Source organism: Opisthorchis viverrini (genome assembly GCF_000715545.1).
Source record: "Opisthorchis viverrini unplaced genomic scaffold opera_v5_297, whole genome shotgun sequence".
Classification (NCBI taxonomy): domain Eukaryota; kingdom Metazoa; phylum Platyhelminthes; class Trematoda; order Opisthorchiida; family Opisthorchiidae; genus Opisthorchis; species Opisthorchis viverrini.
In genome coordinates this window covers 260,167-274,520 of record NW_008751954.1, presented here as the reverse complement: position 1 = coordinate 274,520, position 14,354 = coordinate 260,167, and the positions used below count along the sequence as shown (strand labels likewise).

General features: G+C 44.5%; 1 protein-coding gene across 1 annotated transcript in view; it reads right to left on the bottom strand.

Annotated features, from left to right (window-relative positions):
* Positions 1–14,354, bottom strand: part of T265_09682 (hypothetical protein) — a gene marked incomplete at both ends in the record, with an annotated part of 84,391 nt that overhangs the window by 49,016 nt on the left and 21,021 nt on the right. The window contains 4 exons of the mRNA XM_009175837.1: positions 828–930; positions 5,517–5,589; positions 6,507–6,572; positions 9,451–9,505. Of these exons, the coding sequence (XP_009174101.1) occupies positions 828–930; positions 5,517–5,589; positions 6,507–6,572; positions 9,451–9,505 (297 nt within the window). The remainder of the gene's footprint in view (positions 1–827; positions 931–5,516; positions 5,590–6,506; positions 6,573–9,450; positions 9,506–14,354) is intronic.

Below are 14,354 nucleotides of genomic sequence, written 5' to 3'. Positions count from 1 at the left end.
TGCCGTGATGGTTGGATACGCGAACTTAGTGGATAACGAAGTTTAGTCGGAAAGCAGACAGTGGATTTACACACCAGGAGAGCATGACTTCCTCTTTCCCTATGAAAACAAATAAAGATTCATGATGATCTAGAATTGAATCGGACCTCAGTCTCAAGCACCAGCAGTGGCTTTACTCTTGCTTTTTTCAAATTTAGAAACCTAGCCCGGACGCCATGATCTCTCAGTAAAACGCACGATACACCCTGCCTACATGACTAAATAAGAATGTTAATTAGTAGCATCTGGACCGTATTTGCCAGTTCACAGTCCTGTGCGAAAAGTCGTCGGCTGACCAGCGGTTTACTGGCTTGTGTAAATGCATGAACTGAAGTCCACGGTCCCTCAGACGAAAATTTCGGTTCAAATTAAGCTAAATTTGATCAAAAGCATGGCCGTTTCAGTCATAGACAAAGTGATTTTTTGAGCACATGGAAGTGTCCCCCGCTCGCACATCGTCAGCGACAAATTGGTCTAACTGAGTACGAGCCCACAACTAGTCGTAATAAACATCGCTTTTCCCAGTTTCACTGTACTGAGAAAGTAGAATGCTTGTGGCAGTTGTTCGTGCACCATATTCCGTTACACTGCTCGCGAGCTAGATTCCGAATTGTTCAAGCTTTTCCTGTCGTCAGCGCCCAACTCAGATTAGCATCCAAATTTTTGCGAACCGAAGGAAACTAGCCAGTGAGTGCTGGAAACAGTATCAGGTTGACAGACGCGTTGGGTAAATGTTGAATCAAGTAGCTGCACCTTGAAAAGGGGGGTACACATGCGTTACTACTTACCGAACCATTGTGGCTGGTCATTTTGAACCTCAATGGCGAGGCCAAAATCGGCCAGCTTCACTGCAGCGCCCTTAGACTTGCTAGCCAACAACAAGTTTTCCGGCTAAAAGAAACGGTAGACAATAAGAAAACGAGGTCGAATATCGAAGACGATGTGAAGTGCAGAAGTGTTAAAACCCTTCTGTGAGCATGCAGAAAACGGATTCTGTCACCGACGTGGACCGTGTGCTTTCGTTATACATGAATATCGCCACATTGCGATGATACTGTAATACGGAGTCGCGAGGACAAAAAAACGGAACAGTCAAGGTGTGCTTTCGAACGATCGCGTCAGAGTACAGTGCGTCACCAAAAGGATGACGACAACATCTAGCTGGAATACAGTGCTCAGTACAAGTACATGCAGAAGCGGACTTGTGCTTCGGTAGAAAGCAAAAACTGAACCAGGATTCAAATAAAAGAAACAAAGAGCTAAGCAAGCTCAACCCAGCTGCAGGTTCTGACATGCTGGATGTGGGAAAAGCAGCGTGGGGCAGAACGCGTGAGACCAACCTTCAAGTCTCGGTGAACGATGTTATTCTGATGACAATAGTTCACGCTTTCAATGATCTGCTGCATACAATTGCTGCAATAAACAGATTGAAACAGAAGCGCAATAAGGCGACCGAAGTTGTTAGGAGCCCTAGTACCAGACGTTTAGTGAATGTCAAGGGAAAGGAAGAGTGATTAGAATGCGTGTGTGGCATGGTCCACCTGACCAAACAAGGAAATCGACTGGACTGACCTCCAACAGCTTCATTGCCAAAAACATACACTCTGAAGGACAGTTTCTCGAGTGTCGAAGAAATGGTGCCGCAAAATCGAGACCGCCGATGGGAAAGAGAGTGAAGTAAGAGTAGTAGCTACGTGAGCACATCGGACCAAGAGTAGGCTATCCGATTGGGGGACGGTGATATGTCACATCCAGCTATGTATGAAGCGCACAGGCTAACAGGCTTACCCAAGTGAACCTGCACCTTCGCTACTGCACACCGTGAATATAATGAATGAATTGGCCAGTGATTTCTAGACCGCAGTGCTTGGTATTTCTGGTCTCTTGAGGAAACGCTGACCGACCAATATGCTGCTGCTGAGAGGCCAGAACAGCAACACGAATCACACAGAAAGCATGTAATCCACTTGATTACGTTGCGTTCAGCTGAACCAAGAACTCATCTTCATAGTGTACGGGAATGAAGAAACATGAACCTACAAAGCCTATAGTTTATGTGGAAATGATGGGGCACCTAATCAACGATGACCGCGATAGCACTAAAATGAAGCGTTCATCACACACACACACACACACAGAAAAATGTTGTGCGATAAACTTCGGGGGCTAGTGGAAGTAGCATTACAAGGTTGCACGGCTGCACGCCAATAGTTCCATTGACTGCATTTTCTACTCGTATAAAAGCCACACCCAGTCATTAAGAGCACCAATTCTCGAGATCATGCTTTAGCAGTGCACCTGTTATGTGGATTGCGTGTGATCATCAGATTATGCAGTGAGAAACACGGTTAGGGAAACATTATCCAACTATCGTATGCGAAACCCATAACCATATTGATCGAAAATGCTTCATAACACGCAGTGTAATTACAAATCAACCTTCTCTGAAACAGCAAACGACAGACAGAAGAGCTGCATTCGTTTCGCGATCTCTTGACGCGGGAGTTGACAGGCGAAAGCGTGAGTTGGGAAAAAACTGAAATCAAAGCGACGTGTCGCGCGAATAGCATAACTATTCCACTAGAATGGCAGTGGAAGACGGAATCACGCTTATTTGTCTCTCCTACTTGCATTCAAGCAAACCCCTGTCACGCGTCGAATGATTTCTCGGGGTTTTGACACAACTGGCCACGGGAATGTTGTACCATACAAATAAAAGAAATAACCGGTTAAAAATGTCGACCTGTGAACAAAATCAGTCCTTGTGGGTCCTGTTTTGGATGGCTGTGGAAAACTGATCTTCAATGGAGAGGATTGGAACCTAAGTGCAATGGAGGCTATAAACAGGGCTCAAATTGGTTTCGTTGAAGAGTGAAAGATTACGAAACAAGGAGCAGTCGTCCCATGTGATGTCATCAGAAATAGGAGAGACAGTAAGAGAGTAAACGCGACTGTTGGAGAAAAGTAACTTACAGGCTGCAGCTGGGAGTTTTTATTTTTTTATTATTTATTACTTATTTACTTTTCATTGAAGTCAATGGCTCTGATGCGGTAGCGCAGATGACTGTATGGTTAAGGCCGTCCATGTGCCTCACGACTGATATACATCGTTATGGGTTAGTCAGCGCATTCAGGGCTCATAGCTACCACTACCAAGTCAGGGTCTCGCCAGTTCCCCACTGTTCATATCCAGAGCAGTTCAAAATGCGTTCTGCGGGTTGAAAAGTCACCCAACATAGAAATCACGCAGCGAAACCTACAAAGTGCCTGCCTCACCTACCATGAGGTTGGTATTCCGCAAAGCAGTAAACGGTAATTCAGTTGCAGAAATCTCCCCGGAGTAGGATCTCCCAAAAATAGTTCAGTCGCCATTAGAAGACAAAACAAGTAACATGCGTGCAATTTAAATCGAATCCCTTATCTCAATCTAACACTTCAGAGTGCAGGATTATGTTCCTCAAAAAATGAATTGGCCAACAAGAAAGGATACAAAATAACATAATATCAAGGTTTGTAAAGCGACTTTGGACGACGTGAGTAATCGGGTGCAAGCCCGTGCAATGCCGGCCTCTAACTTGTTCGACGGAGCCGAAAACATCGATATTATCCTAAACAAGGTTGAATTTACCCTAAAGGCGATGGATAGCCTTAACCTAGAATTCCTTTCCACTAAACACCCTTTTGGCTGGCGGGTGCGAGCATTTTTAGGCATGTTACAGTAGCTTATGGTAGAAACTTCATGGCTGGCTGATCCCATTTTACAAAGCATAGAGTAATATTAGAGCCAGAATACGAATAATCAGTCTTGGAACCTACAAATCAAATCGCGATAAACGTTAGAAAACCTCCTGGTGAGTTCCATTTTACCTGGATTAGGGGATAAGATCTGCCAAAGATAAGTGAGCATTTTGTGTAGAAGTCATTCCGAAATCACCACCAGCTTTTTGCAGTTTTTACAAAATGATGCGCGGGTGTTGGATTACGTGTTTCAAATTCGGAAAACAGTTCACTCCCACAAAAAAAACCGGCCAGAGTATCAGTCAGAGTAGCTTATAAAGACGAAGGTGGCCAGACGTTTATGATGTGGAAAAAAATATTCAGCTCCTCGAGTGCCCCAAGAAATTTATTTGGAACCTACAAATCAAATCGCGATAAACGTTAGAAAACCTCCTGGTGAGTTCCATTTTACCTGGATTAGGGGATAAGATCTGCCAAAGATAAGTGAGCATTTTGTGTAGAAGTCATTCCGAAATCACCACCAGCTTTTTGCAGTTTTTACAAAATGATGCGCGGGTGTTGGATTACGTGTTTCAAATTCGGAAAACAGTTCACTCCCACAAAAAAAACCGGCCAGAGTATCAGTCAGAGTAGCTTATAAAGACGAAGGTGGCCAGACGTTTAGAATGCAAGCTTAAATTTGTGAAATTTAGAAAATGTTAAACTGCCACAGGGTGTACCATTCATGGGAAGATGAGGGTTAGACGATTTCGATGAAACAAGGTTTACTTCACAGAGCAGTTGAAGGACTTATTAGAACAACTTTATAATAGTTTGCACGGAACTTATTGGAACTATGTCACGTGTTGAACAACCGATTTCACTGTTAATATCTGAGTGACCATCCACCCCCAACTGTAGTCATCCATTGCCTCTCTCGGAACAAGTATGGGGAAAAGCATGCAAGAAGAACAGAACTACACGTTCATTTCGTAACTCCAAGGAAACAGCCGAGTGAACGAATGAGATACCCTAGACCCGGCCTCTGTTGAAGGATACTGAGGAATTATCAAATCAACGCTTGATTGAACGATTTGAACTTGTCTTTATGCTGCAAGCCAGACCTAAGGCATACCTTAGGCTCATATAAGTCCAATTGTCTGGCCGTGACGCCTATCCGCAACATGGCTACCAATCAACACCACAAGCGCGATACTGTCAGGGTACCTGAAGCAACACCATATGTTGCGTTTGCACCTTCCAGACATGAGTCGGCCGGTTTGTATCAAAAACGCCGAATGATTGCTATGCGATTATTCCCCCAGGGTGAACTCAAACTGGGTTCTCTAGTGTGATGGTGCAGGATGGCATCTGATGTTGCAAACCATACAATTCTCCCACCCGTTCCCACTTTTCCCACATAAATTTCGAGGAAATAGAGAGGCGAACGTCTCTTCGAACAGAGTCGCACTTTGAAAGGACAAAGGTGGCAGAAAATTGTGGTCCAGTGCCAAAATCAAATCAGTTTAGCTGAACTTTGGAGTAGAATAATCAAGAATATCGGAAGCGGAGCAAAGCGAGTGTAAGAAGCCAAAAATTTTCAAAACACTGCGAATAAAGCCTAGAGACTCGATGTACACAATCACCCGCAATGTGTCAAGCAAACTTGATAGATGGGAGTTAGAACACGCGCTCGTGTACGTCATGTTTGCTTGAGCACAGAACATACGCGTTCATTAGGAAAGAACAACCATCATTACCTTCAAATCACGGTGTACGATGGCGTTCTCGTGACAGTAGTGAACAGCATCAAGGATAAACAGTATGCACTTGCTGTAGAAACGAAAAATAAGTCCGGACAGGTAGAAGATTAACGAAAGGCGGAATAAGAAGCGGCCAAAACTAGTGAAGTGTGACAACCTTCTCATAACTCATTGCGAACATCAGAAACAGAGTCCGACATCAACTACGGAAGGCAACTATGATCCCCTCGAGCCTCAGGGCGAACCGCAACAAGCAACAAAGTTGTCTTCTGCCGCCCAAAGTGCCCAAGAATTGGGGCGATTGTCGAGCCCGCGCAAATGTTAGAATGGTCTACCCTGCTGGTTAACGGCGGTGCTTCTCTGTTGGTGTGTGTGATGAGGATATCGACTTACTACATGCCACATCACCATGCCTAGCACGCATGTGGATATTTTGGTGGCCTAAACGGCAGCAGGGATAACACTCAAACAAAAATCCGAAGGGAAATTCATGAACGCCCCAATATGCATCACGAGAGTGGTTCACTTTATCAAAGTAGTAAGTTATTCTGGACTGAAAAATGCATAAACCATAACCCTGGTGCTCACTTGACGCGTACATTCAACAAATTCCCTATGAAAAAACTCTCTACCGATACACACGTATGGGTAAGGCAGTTTGACATGATCATCTAGTACCCTGTAACATCTGCTTCCTTCGGGTGGCATCGCGGTTAGGCACCGAAAGGATGTTACACCTGAACGAACATCTGCTAGTCAATTCTCCATCACTGTCTCGTTGCGATCGAGAAGTCTCTAGCGAAATTCTAGTTCCGTGAACACTCCAAGTCCACCGTGTATGTGCACTAGAAAGCTCGGAAGTCCGAGTGAATAAACCTCAACTGCATGAGATTAAAGCTGAATTCACTGGCCCACTGATCTATACTTGGCACAATTACTCACCCACGGTACATCACAGACAGAAAACCAACTCCGAAAAAAACTAACCTGGCATCAGCTTCGCTGTAAAACTCTCGTGCCACAATATCTTCGAACAATTCACCGCCCGTCACGCTAAAAAAAAGAGAGGAAAATCAGCACCTTATTAAATTTGGAGTTTTAAGAACAGGTTCGAGAAAGCACATTGGTTAAGGCGAGAAAGGTCCACGGTTCGAACCAAACCCAGGCACCTTAACTGCTCCTCTGTGGGCTTAGGCAACCTAACAGTATCTCAAACTCTATGCTCCCATCAGGTAGTGTGACAGCTAGACAACCGAAGGCATGTTACAGATAATCGGTTAATATCATCATTATTTATTCAAAAAAACAAGTCAACGAGGTGAAGCCAGAGACACTGGTAGTATCCAACTCCTGTGAAAATTGGTTGGTTGACAAAACCGGTCGCATGGTAGGGCGCATTAAACAAGCAGCTGTGATGACCGTCAGGAGAGAATGAACAATTTACATCCATTTTTGATGGGACTATATTTTGCAACGTTCTGATTTCTCTTGTCTACATACACTGTAGGTACGATTGTCTCGGTTTACAATATCCGTAGGAATAGCAGGTGAGGGGGTCTATGCACGGCAGCGTGCGGAACCACGGTGTTACCTGCAACTGATCGAGACGCCGAGGAAACAAGGTCGGAAGGCAATGTAAGGAAGTAGAACATCCGCCAGCGCATTCAACTAACACACTAAAGAATCCGATGCTCATTTGTGTACTAGCTTGATACTGGCTGTACGCTGAGACACCTTTCAAACCACAGAGGAGTCCATTAGTACACTGCCACGTTTATGTGTGTTTCCGTCGTTTTTGCGACGTACGGGATGAGTGCAATGGTAGATATCGAGGACAACACTGTGTCTGACTAAAATCCGTAAAATGTGGTGGGGACCAGTAAATACCCAGGAATATATTCGCATTAAATTTGCGATAGAGTACATTGCGCTTCTCGTTTATCAGTTGCAGTGGCTAAGAGCATATCCCAGTAAGACAGAAGTAGCAAGACGAAACTTCACTTCGTGCTCTTTGCCTAAGCACTTGTCAAACCAATTCACCAGCCGCGAATGTTCGATCGACGGTGGTGGGACACAATGGCTGACAATATGAATTCCTGATCCGTTGACCTGAACCTTCTTCATAAGTATTTCTCGTTACAATGCACCTCAGGGATAAGAGCTCAGTCCGTTGTAGTATGAATAACACGGCCAAAAAACGGCCAATTCAAATACAACGGACGGCATTGAAGAAGGCACATCAATTGGTGGTGAGTCGACTGCCTTTGTTTGGCATTCTGAACGTACACACGTCGCTCGCTTTGCTGCTCCCGACACATGTTTGTTCACTGGCCACTGGATAGAGGTTGGGAATAATGTATGCTCTGTTGTTTGAAGGACACGCATGCATACATGTATGCACAAATACCAAACCAACACACACAGCACGCCAGATACAAGAAACGTTAGCAGACCAAAATGTTACTCTCCAACACAAGCACGTACCTAACGTCCTCGAATTGATCAGTGCTCATGTGACTGACTATCGGGTAGCTTATTAACAAACAAGCATTAGGTGGGTTGTTGTTTGTACACGTAATAAGCAGGGCCATTCGTACGTGTAAGTCGGCTACAAGACTCGAAAGTCAGTCCGATTATGGAAGAGTACTTTATCTAGCGTGCAATCCAGCATGCAACTGGAAATGGTTCATAAACATGCCTTAATGAAATTTTAAGAAGTTACTTTCAGTTAGGTTCAGATCCGAAATATGACCCGCCCAATTCACAACAGAGATATACACAATAACCACGGTGCTCTACACTGAAAGCACAGATTTGAACCGATGTTCTGGAGTCGAAGTAGGAAAATATTCGGTCCTGATGTGTGAACACCAGAACCAAGGTATCGTTCTTTCAACGTGACCCCAATTCATCCGAAGGACTTGTCCTATCTTCCTGTATTTCACAACAGCAATGATTGTCGTCACCGCACACCGGCCTGCAACTCGGAGGATCTTTTCAGCTTTGATTGAAGGTAGTACGTTTTGGCCTCGAGAAAAACCCCTTCAACACCTATTTCTCGATGTGTACCGACGCTGATCGATGAGAAATTTCTAGGCACCGTTTAGAGGCGATCTCGCAGTTAATCGGTCTCTGATCTTTGTGTGCCATTATTTGGACGTGTTCATATTAAAAAGGTGCTGATTCGGGTGACTGATAGCCAGCACTATTCAGTTTACCCCTTGGTAAGTTCCGCGTAGTACTGTGATTAATTCAGGTAGCCAAATACTACCGCAATCCGACACAGTGTAGCCAGTCCAATGGACGATAGGTGTTCATGGGAAGCAACCGGACGAGATGAGTGTCAAACTGGAAACCATCAGACTTCGATAGCATAACTGCGTGCGGTTTGGGGGCGAGATGGGCCAAGTGGTTAGACCGTGGTTACTGACCGGAAGGTCCGTGGTTCGAACCCGACCTCTGTGCCTTGACTTCCCCTGTCTAGGCTTGGGTGACCTGGCAGTATCCCAGCCCTCGTGCTTCCTTCGGATGGCATGGCAGCTAGGCACCAGAAGGGTGCTGCAGCTGAACGATTGCGTGCGGTTCTAGATACATCTATATTTCTGTAATCGCTCCTGGCCAGATATAGGCCTACTTACCATGCGTCGGATTATCATGAATTGTATAGCAGATGCGTATCGAGGAGATATCACCGCTGATTCCCTCACATCATTGATCAAGGTAGCTAAAGGAACCAATACCTAGCTGTCGTGAAAGAGTTAAATAACCCATGTTTTGTCTCATCAGACTATACAAATGTAGTGTCATGAAAATTTAAAACAACCGAACGGTCATCTCAATAAATAGCTGCGTTTTGTAGCGTAAAGATAAGTGGACTTTTTGTTCATGACGGTAAAAGAAAAAATCAAAGGCAAAATAAAAAAGGACTCACAGATCAAACACAAGGTAATGAAAGCCCTCATCCTGAATACTGTCATGGAGGCGGACTGTAAGGGAAGCAAATAAGGATAAGTTTAAACGGGCAGGTAAGGGAGCCTCAGTAAAACTTCACAGACCATTCATCCAAACACGCACCCAGTCTTAGAGGAGTTACTCTGGCAGGCAGTTAAGGACATGAGTTATTTTCCTGTGATTTGCCCGCCCAACTTGGAACTTATATTGCTTTGGATCCCTCTTAATACATGTGTGATAGAGAGGCGAAAACACGGAAGAACCTATCTCCTAGGGCTGATACAAGTGGGTTTTGTCTACACTCGACTCAGTCTCTTCTTATGGTAGAGAGAAGATGGGAGGAATAGGTCCTTTCTGGCTGTGGGAGGCCAATAAACCAGTAAGTTTGGATTGCTCCAAAGCCGAATTTGCTATATGGCGTACAAATTAACATGGGATTACTCTGATCAGGGGACACTCTACTCGACTCGTCAAACGAACTGTTTCGCAGAATGAGATGCATACATACCTCAGTAATTATACTGCCTACCAGACTGACTAGCATTGAAACTGGGGACCCAAGTAAATTGAGGCATCTCGGAAGGCAACGTATAATGTTCCTGTGTTTTGGCTTTTTGCGACAACACACAGTAAATCAACTGAAGGCTAGTAAAAAGCAATCGGTTTTGGCATTCATTCCGAAAACGAGAGTTTGGGGAAGTGAAAATAGGGTAGCCCATCAGTGACGAAAACAAAAGACATGGATTAATATACTCTAATGCTTGGCAAAATTGGACCAGCTGCCGAACTGAAGACATCCAGCCTTCATTAATTATACCATCGACGGGAAAGTTCACACACCAATCGCTTATCTTCACGGAGACACACACGAAAGCCAAAATAGACCATTGGTGGTTGATAAACCGGCTGATAAACTGTCGAAATCCGCTGGGAGGCTTTTATTAAACCTCTGACGGTCTTAGAATCATGTGACTCCTTTGAACAACACTACTGCTGGCGTCAATGCTCAAGAGAATCAACGAAAATCAGTTCGACTGAGTAAGAGACAACTGACAAATGGCTACGGGTGTTCCAAAAACGAAGGTTTTCGTCGGCGATGAATGAAAGAACAGCAACAACTGACTGACATAAAACTGTTGATTTTTAACGCCGGGTACCACCTCATCACCAAAAGTAGTGAACGATGTACTACAGATGTTCCCACCTACAACAGGTCATTCGATTTTACAAATAAATCATGGAAATGGAAAACTCGAAACTATTCACCGTCTTATAACATATAAGACTAGGGTGGATTTTTAGCTCAAGCATCATATAAACTCTAAAACACCCTGATGCCACAATGAGTAACGTCACAACTGATTTCTACCATACATATTTAACGTTTTATTTGAAATTCTCGTTTACTGGTTACTCGCAAGTAGAGGTCACCTCCTAGGGGACACTTCGGTCGGTTCACAGTTTTTCATCCCCTACCTTATACCATCGATCACATTGCAGAGAGTTAGGCAAAAGTGAAACAGGAAATATGGGATAGGAACTAATGAAATATTTCAATGCTTTTGGAGCACATGGTTCACCAGCAACTCGATACGATTCATAAATTATGGGCGAGCTGCTGATCAGAGGGTCGGCGCTTCTCAACTATATCTGGCTTTTCCAGTGTGTCCCTGATCAAATGTGAGCACACTAGCAGTATTTTGTGCATTCTTTGTTTTGAGAAGCAGCTGCAGCTTGAAGGGACGCCACTGATGAGACATATGATTCTTTTATTTTGGAGAAACGATTGGGTTAAAAAGCCTGCTATAATCCGAGTCTAGTGAGTTCGTGGAAGACCGAAAACGGTAAGCATCAATAACCCCAGGCAGTCAATGACGTATCGGCCATGGAAGACCACGTCAATGAATAAAAAGCTATTTCATCGTAATCTGTGGAATACGACAACTTCATTTCTCACATGAATCGGCTTGTATCAAATATACACAGACATACAGAGACAGATACAAGGGATAAAAACAACGAACCAATATTTGGATGCTTCAATAGCCTGCATATGCGTGCTTCACGTTCCAGTTTCTGCATATCTGAAAAGAGGGAACCGGCATAACAAAGTGAACAAATGACACGCAGGGTCACAACTAATAGTGGCCCGATATCAACGCTTAAAAAAGATCAAGGCACTTATGCTGGAAATGAAGATTGTTGAAGATCGTCCCTGAGGAAAAATAGTTGACCAAAGGTGCACTGGACGAGCGGTTATGTTTCTGAAACCCACCAGACCGTGCTTGTCACTTTAGATCGTGTATCGAATAAACAGCGTAGAGAAATTGTAAAACTATAGATAAAATTGCAGAAGAACAATGGGAAAACACTGTCCTGTTGCTCTCCACTACCGCGATTTACCTCTGTATGTCTGTAAATCAAGTAAATTGAATAGTACCAAATCTCCCCACATTACCGCGAAGATGATTACACTGGTCTATGTATCGAAATTGGTTATGAATCGTATTACTGGCGCGTACAACTGGGGGGAGAGACGGCTCAGTGGTTTGTGTGCGAATTTACTGACCAGCAGGTCCGCGGTTCGAACTCGACCTCTGTCTCCTAACTTCCCCTGTCTAGGCTTGGGCAACCTGGCAGTAGCCCAGCCCTCGTGCTTCCTTCTGGTTGCATGGCAGATGGACACCGAAAGGGTGCTACAGCTGAACAATTTTTTTATTACTGGTGAAAAGTTGGATAACTGTCCTCGAATTTCTAGTCCTCAAGTAGGAAAGGCATCCGGTCTCGAAAGTAACTCTGGCCTTACTCACAAGGGACGAATGAAAGCTTGTTCGGTATGGCAAAACTCACAGAGGGTACTTAGAATGGCATGTATTAAGGGTTAATCCTACCTTGAAAATGCATCTGAATGTGAGACTCATCGGAATAGCATTCTGGTCATTATCACCTCCAATTGATGATTACTCCACAAAGATTTACCAATACTCATAAGAAGCAGTCCAGAAAGTGGATGTGCTGACCATCCCGTCACCTTGTGACAGCTCCAAGATAACTGGTACCAACGTGGGGCGACGGCTCAAGTGGTTGGAACGAGAATTTACTAACCGGAAGGTCTCAAGATAACTCCAACGTGGGGCGACGGCTCAAGTGGTTGGAACGAGAATTTACTAACCGGAAGGTCTGTGGTTTGAACCCAATCTCTACCTACCTACTTCCGTCCGGGTTTGGGAAACCTGGCAGTATCCCAACCCTAGAGCTTCCTTCGAATGGCGTGACAGCTAGGCACCGAAAGGATGTTACAACTCAATGATTTTTTTGCAGACATTGCGTGTCAAATACATAAGCCAGTCAATACAGACCATAGTTTTAGACAAATTACACAATGAGGGTCCTGCCGCGTAACCAAATACTCAATTTCTAACCAACTTGTTGCGGGTTAGTTGGTACTACTCCGCATCAGTTATCACTCTGAGACAACAGCCATCATAGACTTAATAGTCCTGTTCGGTTGATCCAAAAGACTACGTCTCACGACCATATGGCAAAAATGCTTGTGGTGAAGTATACCATACGTCGTGGTATTTCGACGTATACCACGTATTGTTGAGGTGTTTCAAATTGGAGTTTGCAATTTCGGTCTGTTCCCTTAATCCGTCACATTAGTCGGAGTTGATTCAACTTCCAAGATATGTGAACCGCCCTTCAACATCAGGTGTCTGCTTGGGTTGTAGGGGACGTGCTCAGTGACCATATGTCCGGGAGGATGGCCACACTTTTTGGATGTGATGACTGTATGACATTGGCTGATTCATAAAATAGCCCCGGACCTTTTCTTCCTCGCGAACGAAAACAATATCGTTTGCATATACCAGGTCTTCGTCGCGGCATTCTTAGCGCTGTAGTTCCGGGGTATTCCAGCGTTCACATCCCTAGTCTAGTGAACCGCGAAGTAGAATTATGATAGAAAGATTTTGTCTTAATTGGATTAAGTATTTTGGAGTGCCACTTATATTCCTGTTCCTTTGGTGATCCGACGGGAGTTTAGAGAGGTTACGCTTTCTAAAGACAATTATGGATAGAACGTCCTTCCGCTTTGCAACGAACTTGTTATGCGGAGGTTGAAGGTGCACTTCAGCGTCCTGAACGGTGGGGGCTTCGCTAACTTCAGCAATGGGTCTCGTTAGAAGAACTTGTTCACAACTGACCTGTGAGTGAGCGAAGCCTCGACACCATAAAACTGCTTGTGAAGCAGTAAATGCAGCAAAGTATTTGTTTTTCAGTGACAGATTTCGTAAAAATGAAGATGGTCGGAGAGGAAATGATATATGGCGCAGTCCCAACACCTTTTGCATAGTGAAGTCATGATCGACGCAACCCCAGGCCTGATGCCAATCTTAGATTTGTGGTACTGAGCTAAACTGGACGGATTTGGGAGAATATATTCATCACGGAAGTGGTCACTACCCATAAGTTACGCCCGTTTGGGTGCGTGCTCCGCAGGACTCTTTTCGTCCGACCGTATGCAAAGTAGAAGAGGTCTAAAGATAGCCAGTCTGTTTTCATACAAATGGGTGTAGTTCGCGAATGGTCAGTCTATGTTCTAACCGCGCAGTATGGTAGCCCTGACCAGTGAACACAGTAACGTTGAAAGATGTCATCTTCTATGGGGACTACGATGGGGAGTTCGCCAGTAATTGGTAACTGACTACATAGCACAATCGCGCAATCAATGGCGCACATGTATTAAAGATGTCGCCTTTAACGCATAGCCGCTTAGTTCCTCCGCTATGAGATCGGACGATTTGACGTCGTTTAAATCGCTGTCATCGATTCATTCGTGGACACCCTCCTGCCATCCGGTTTTGGTGAAGAAAACTTTAGCAA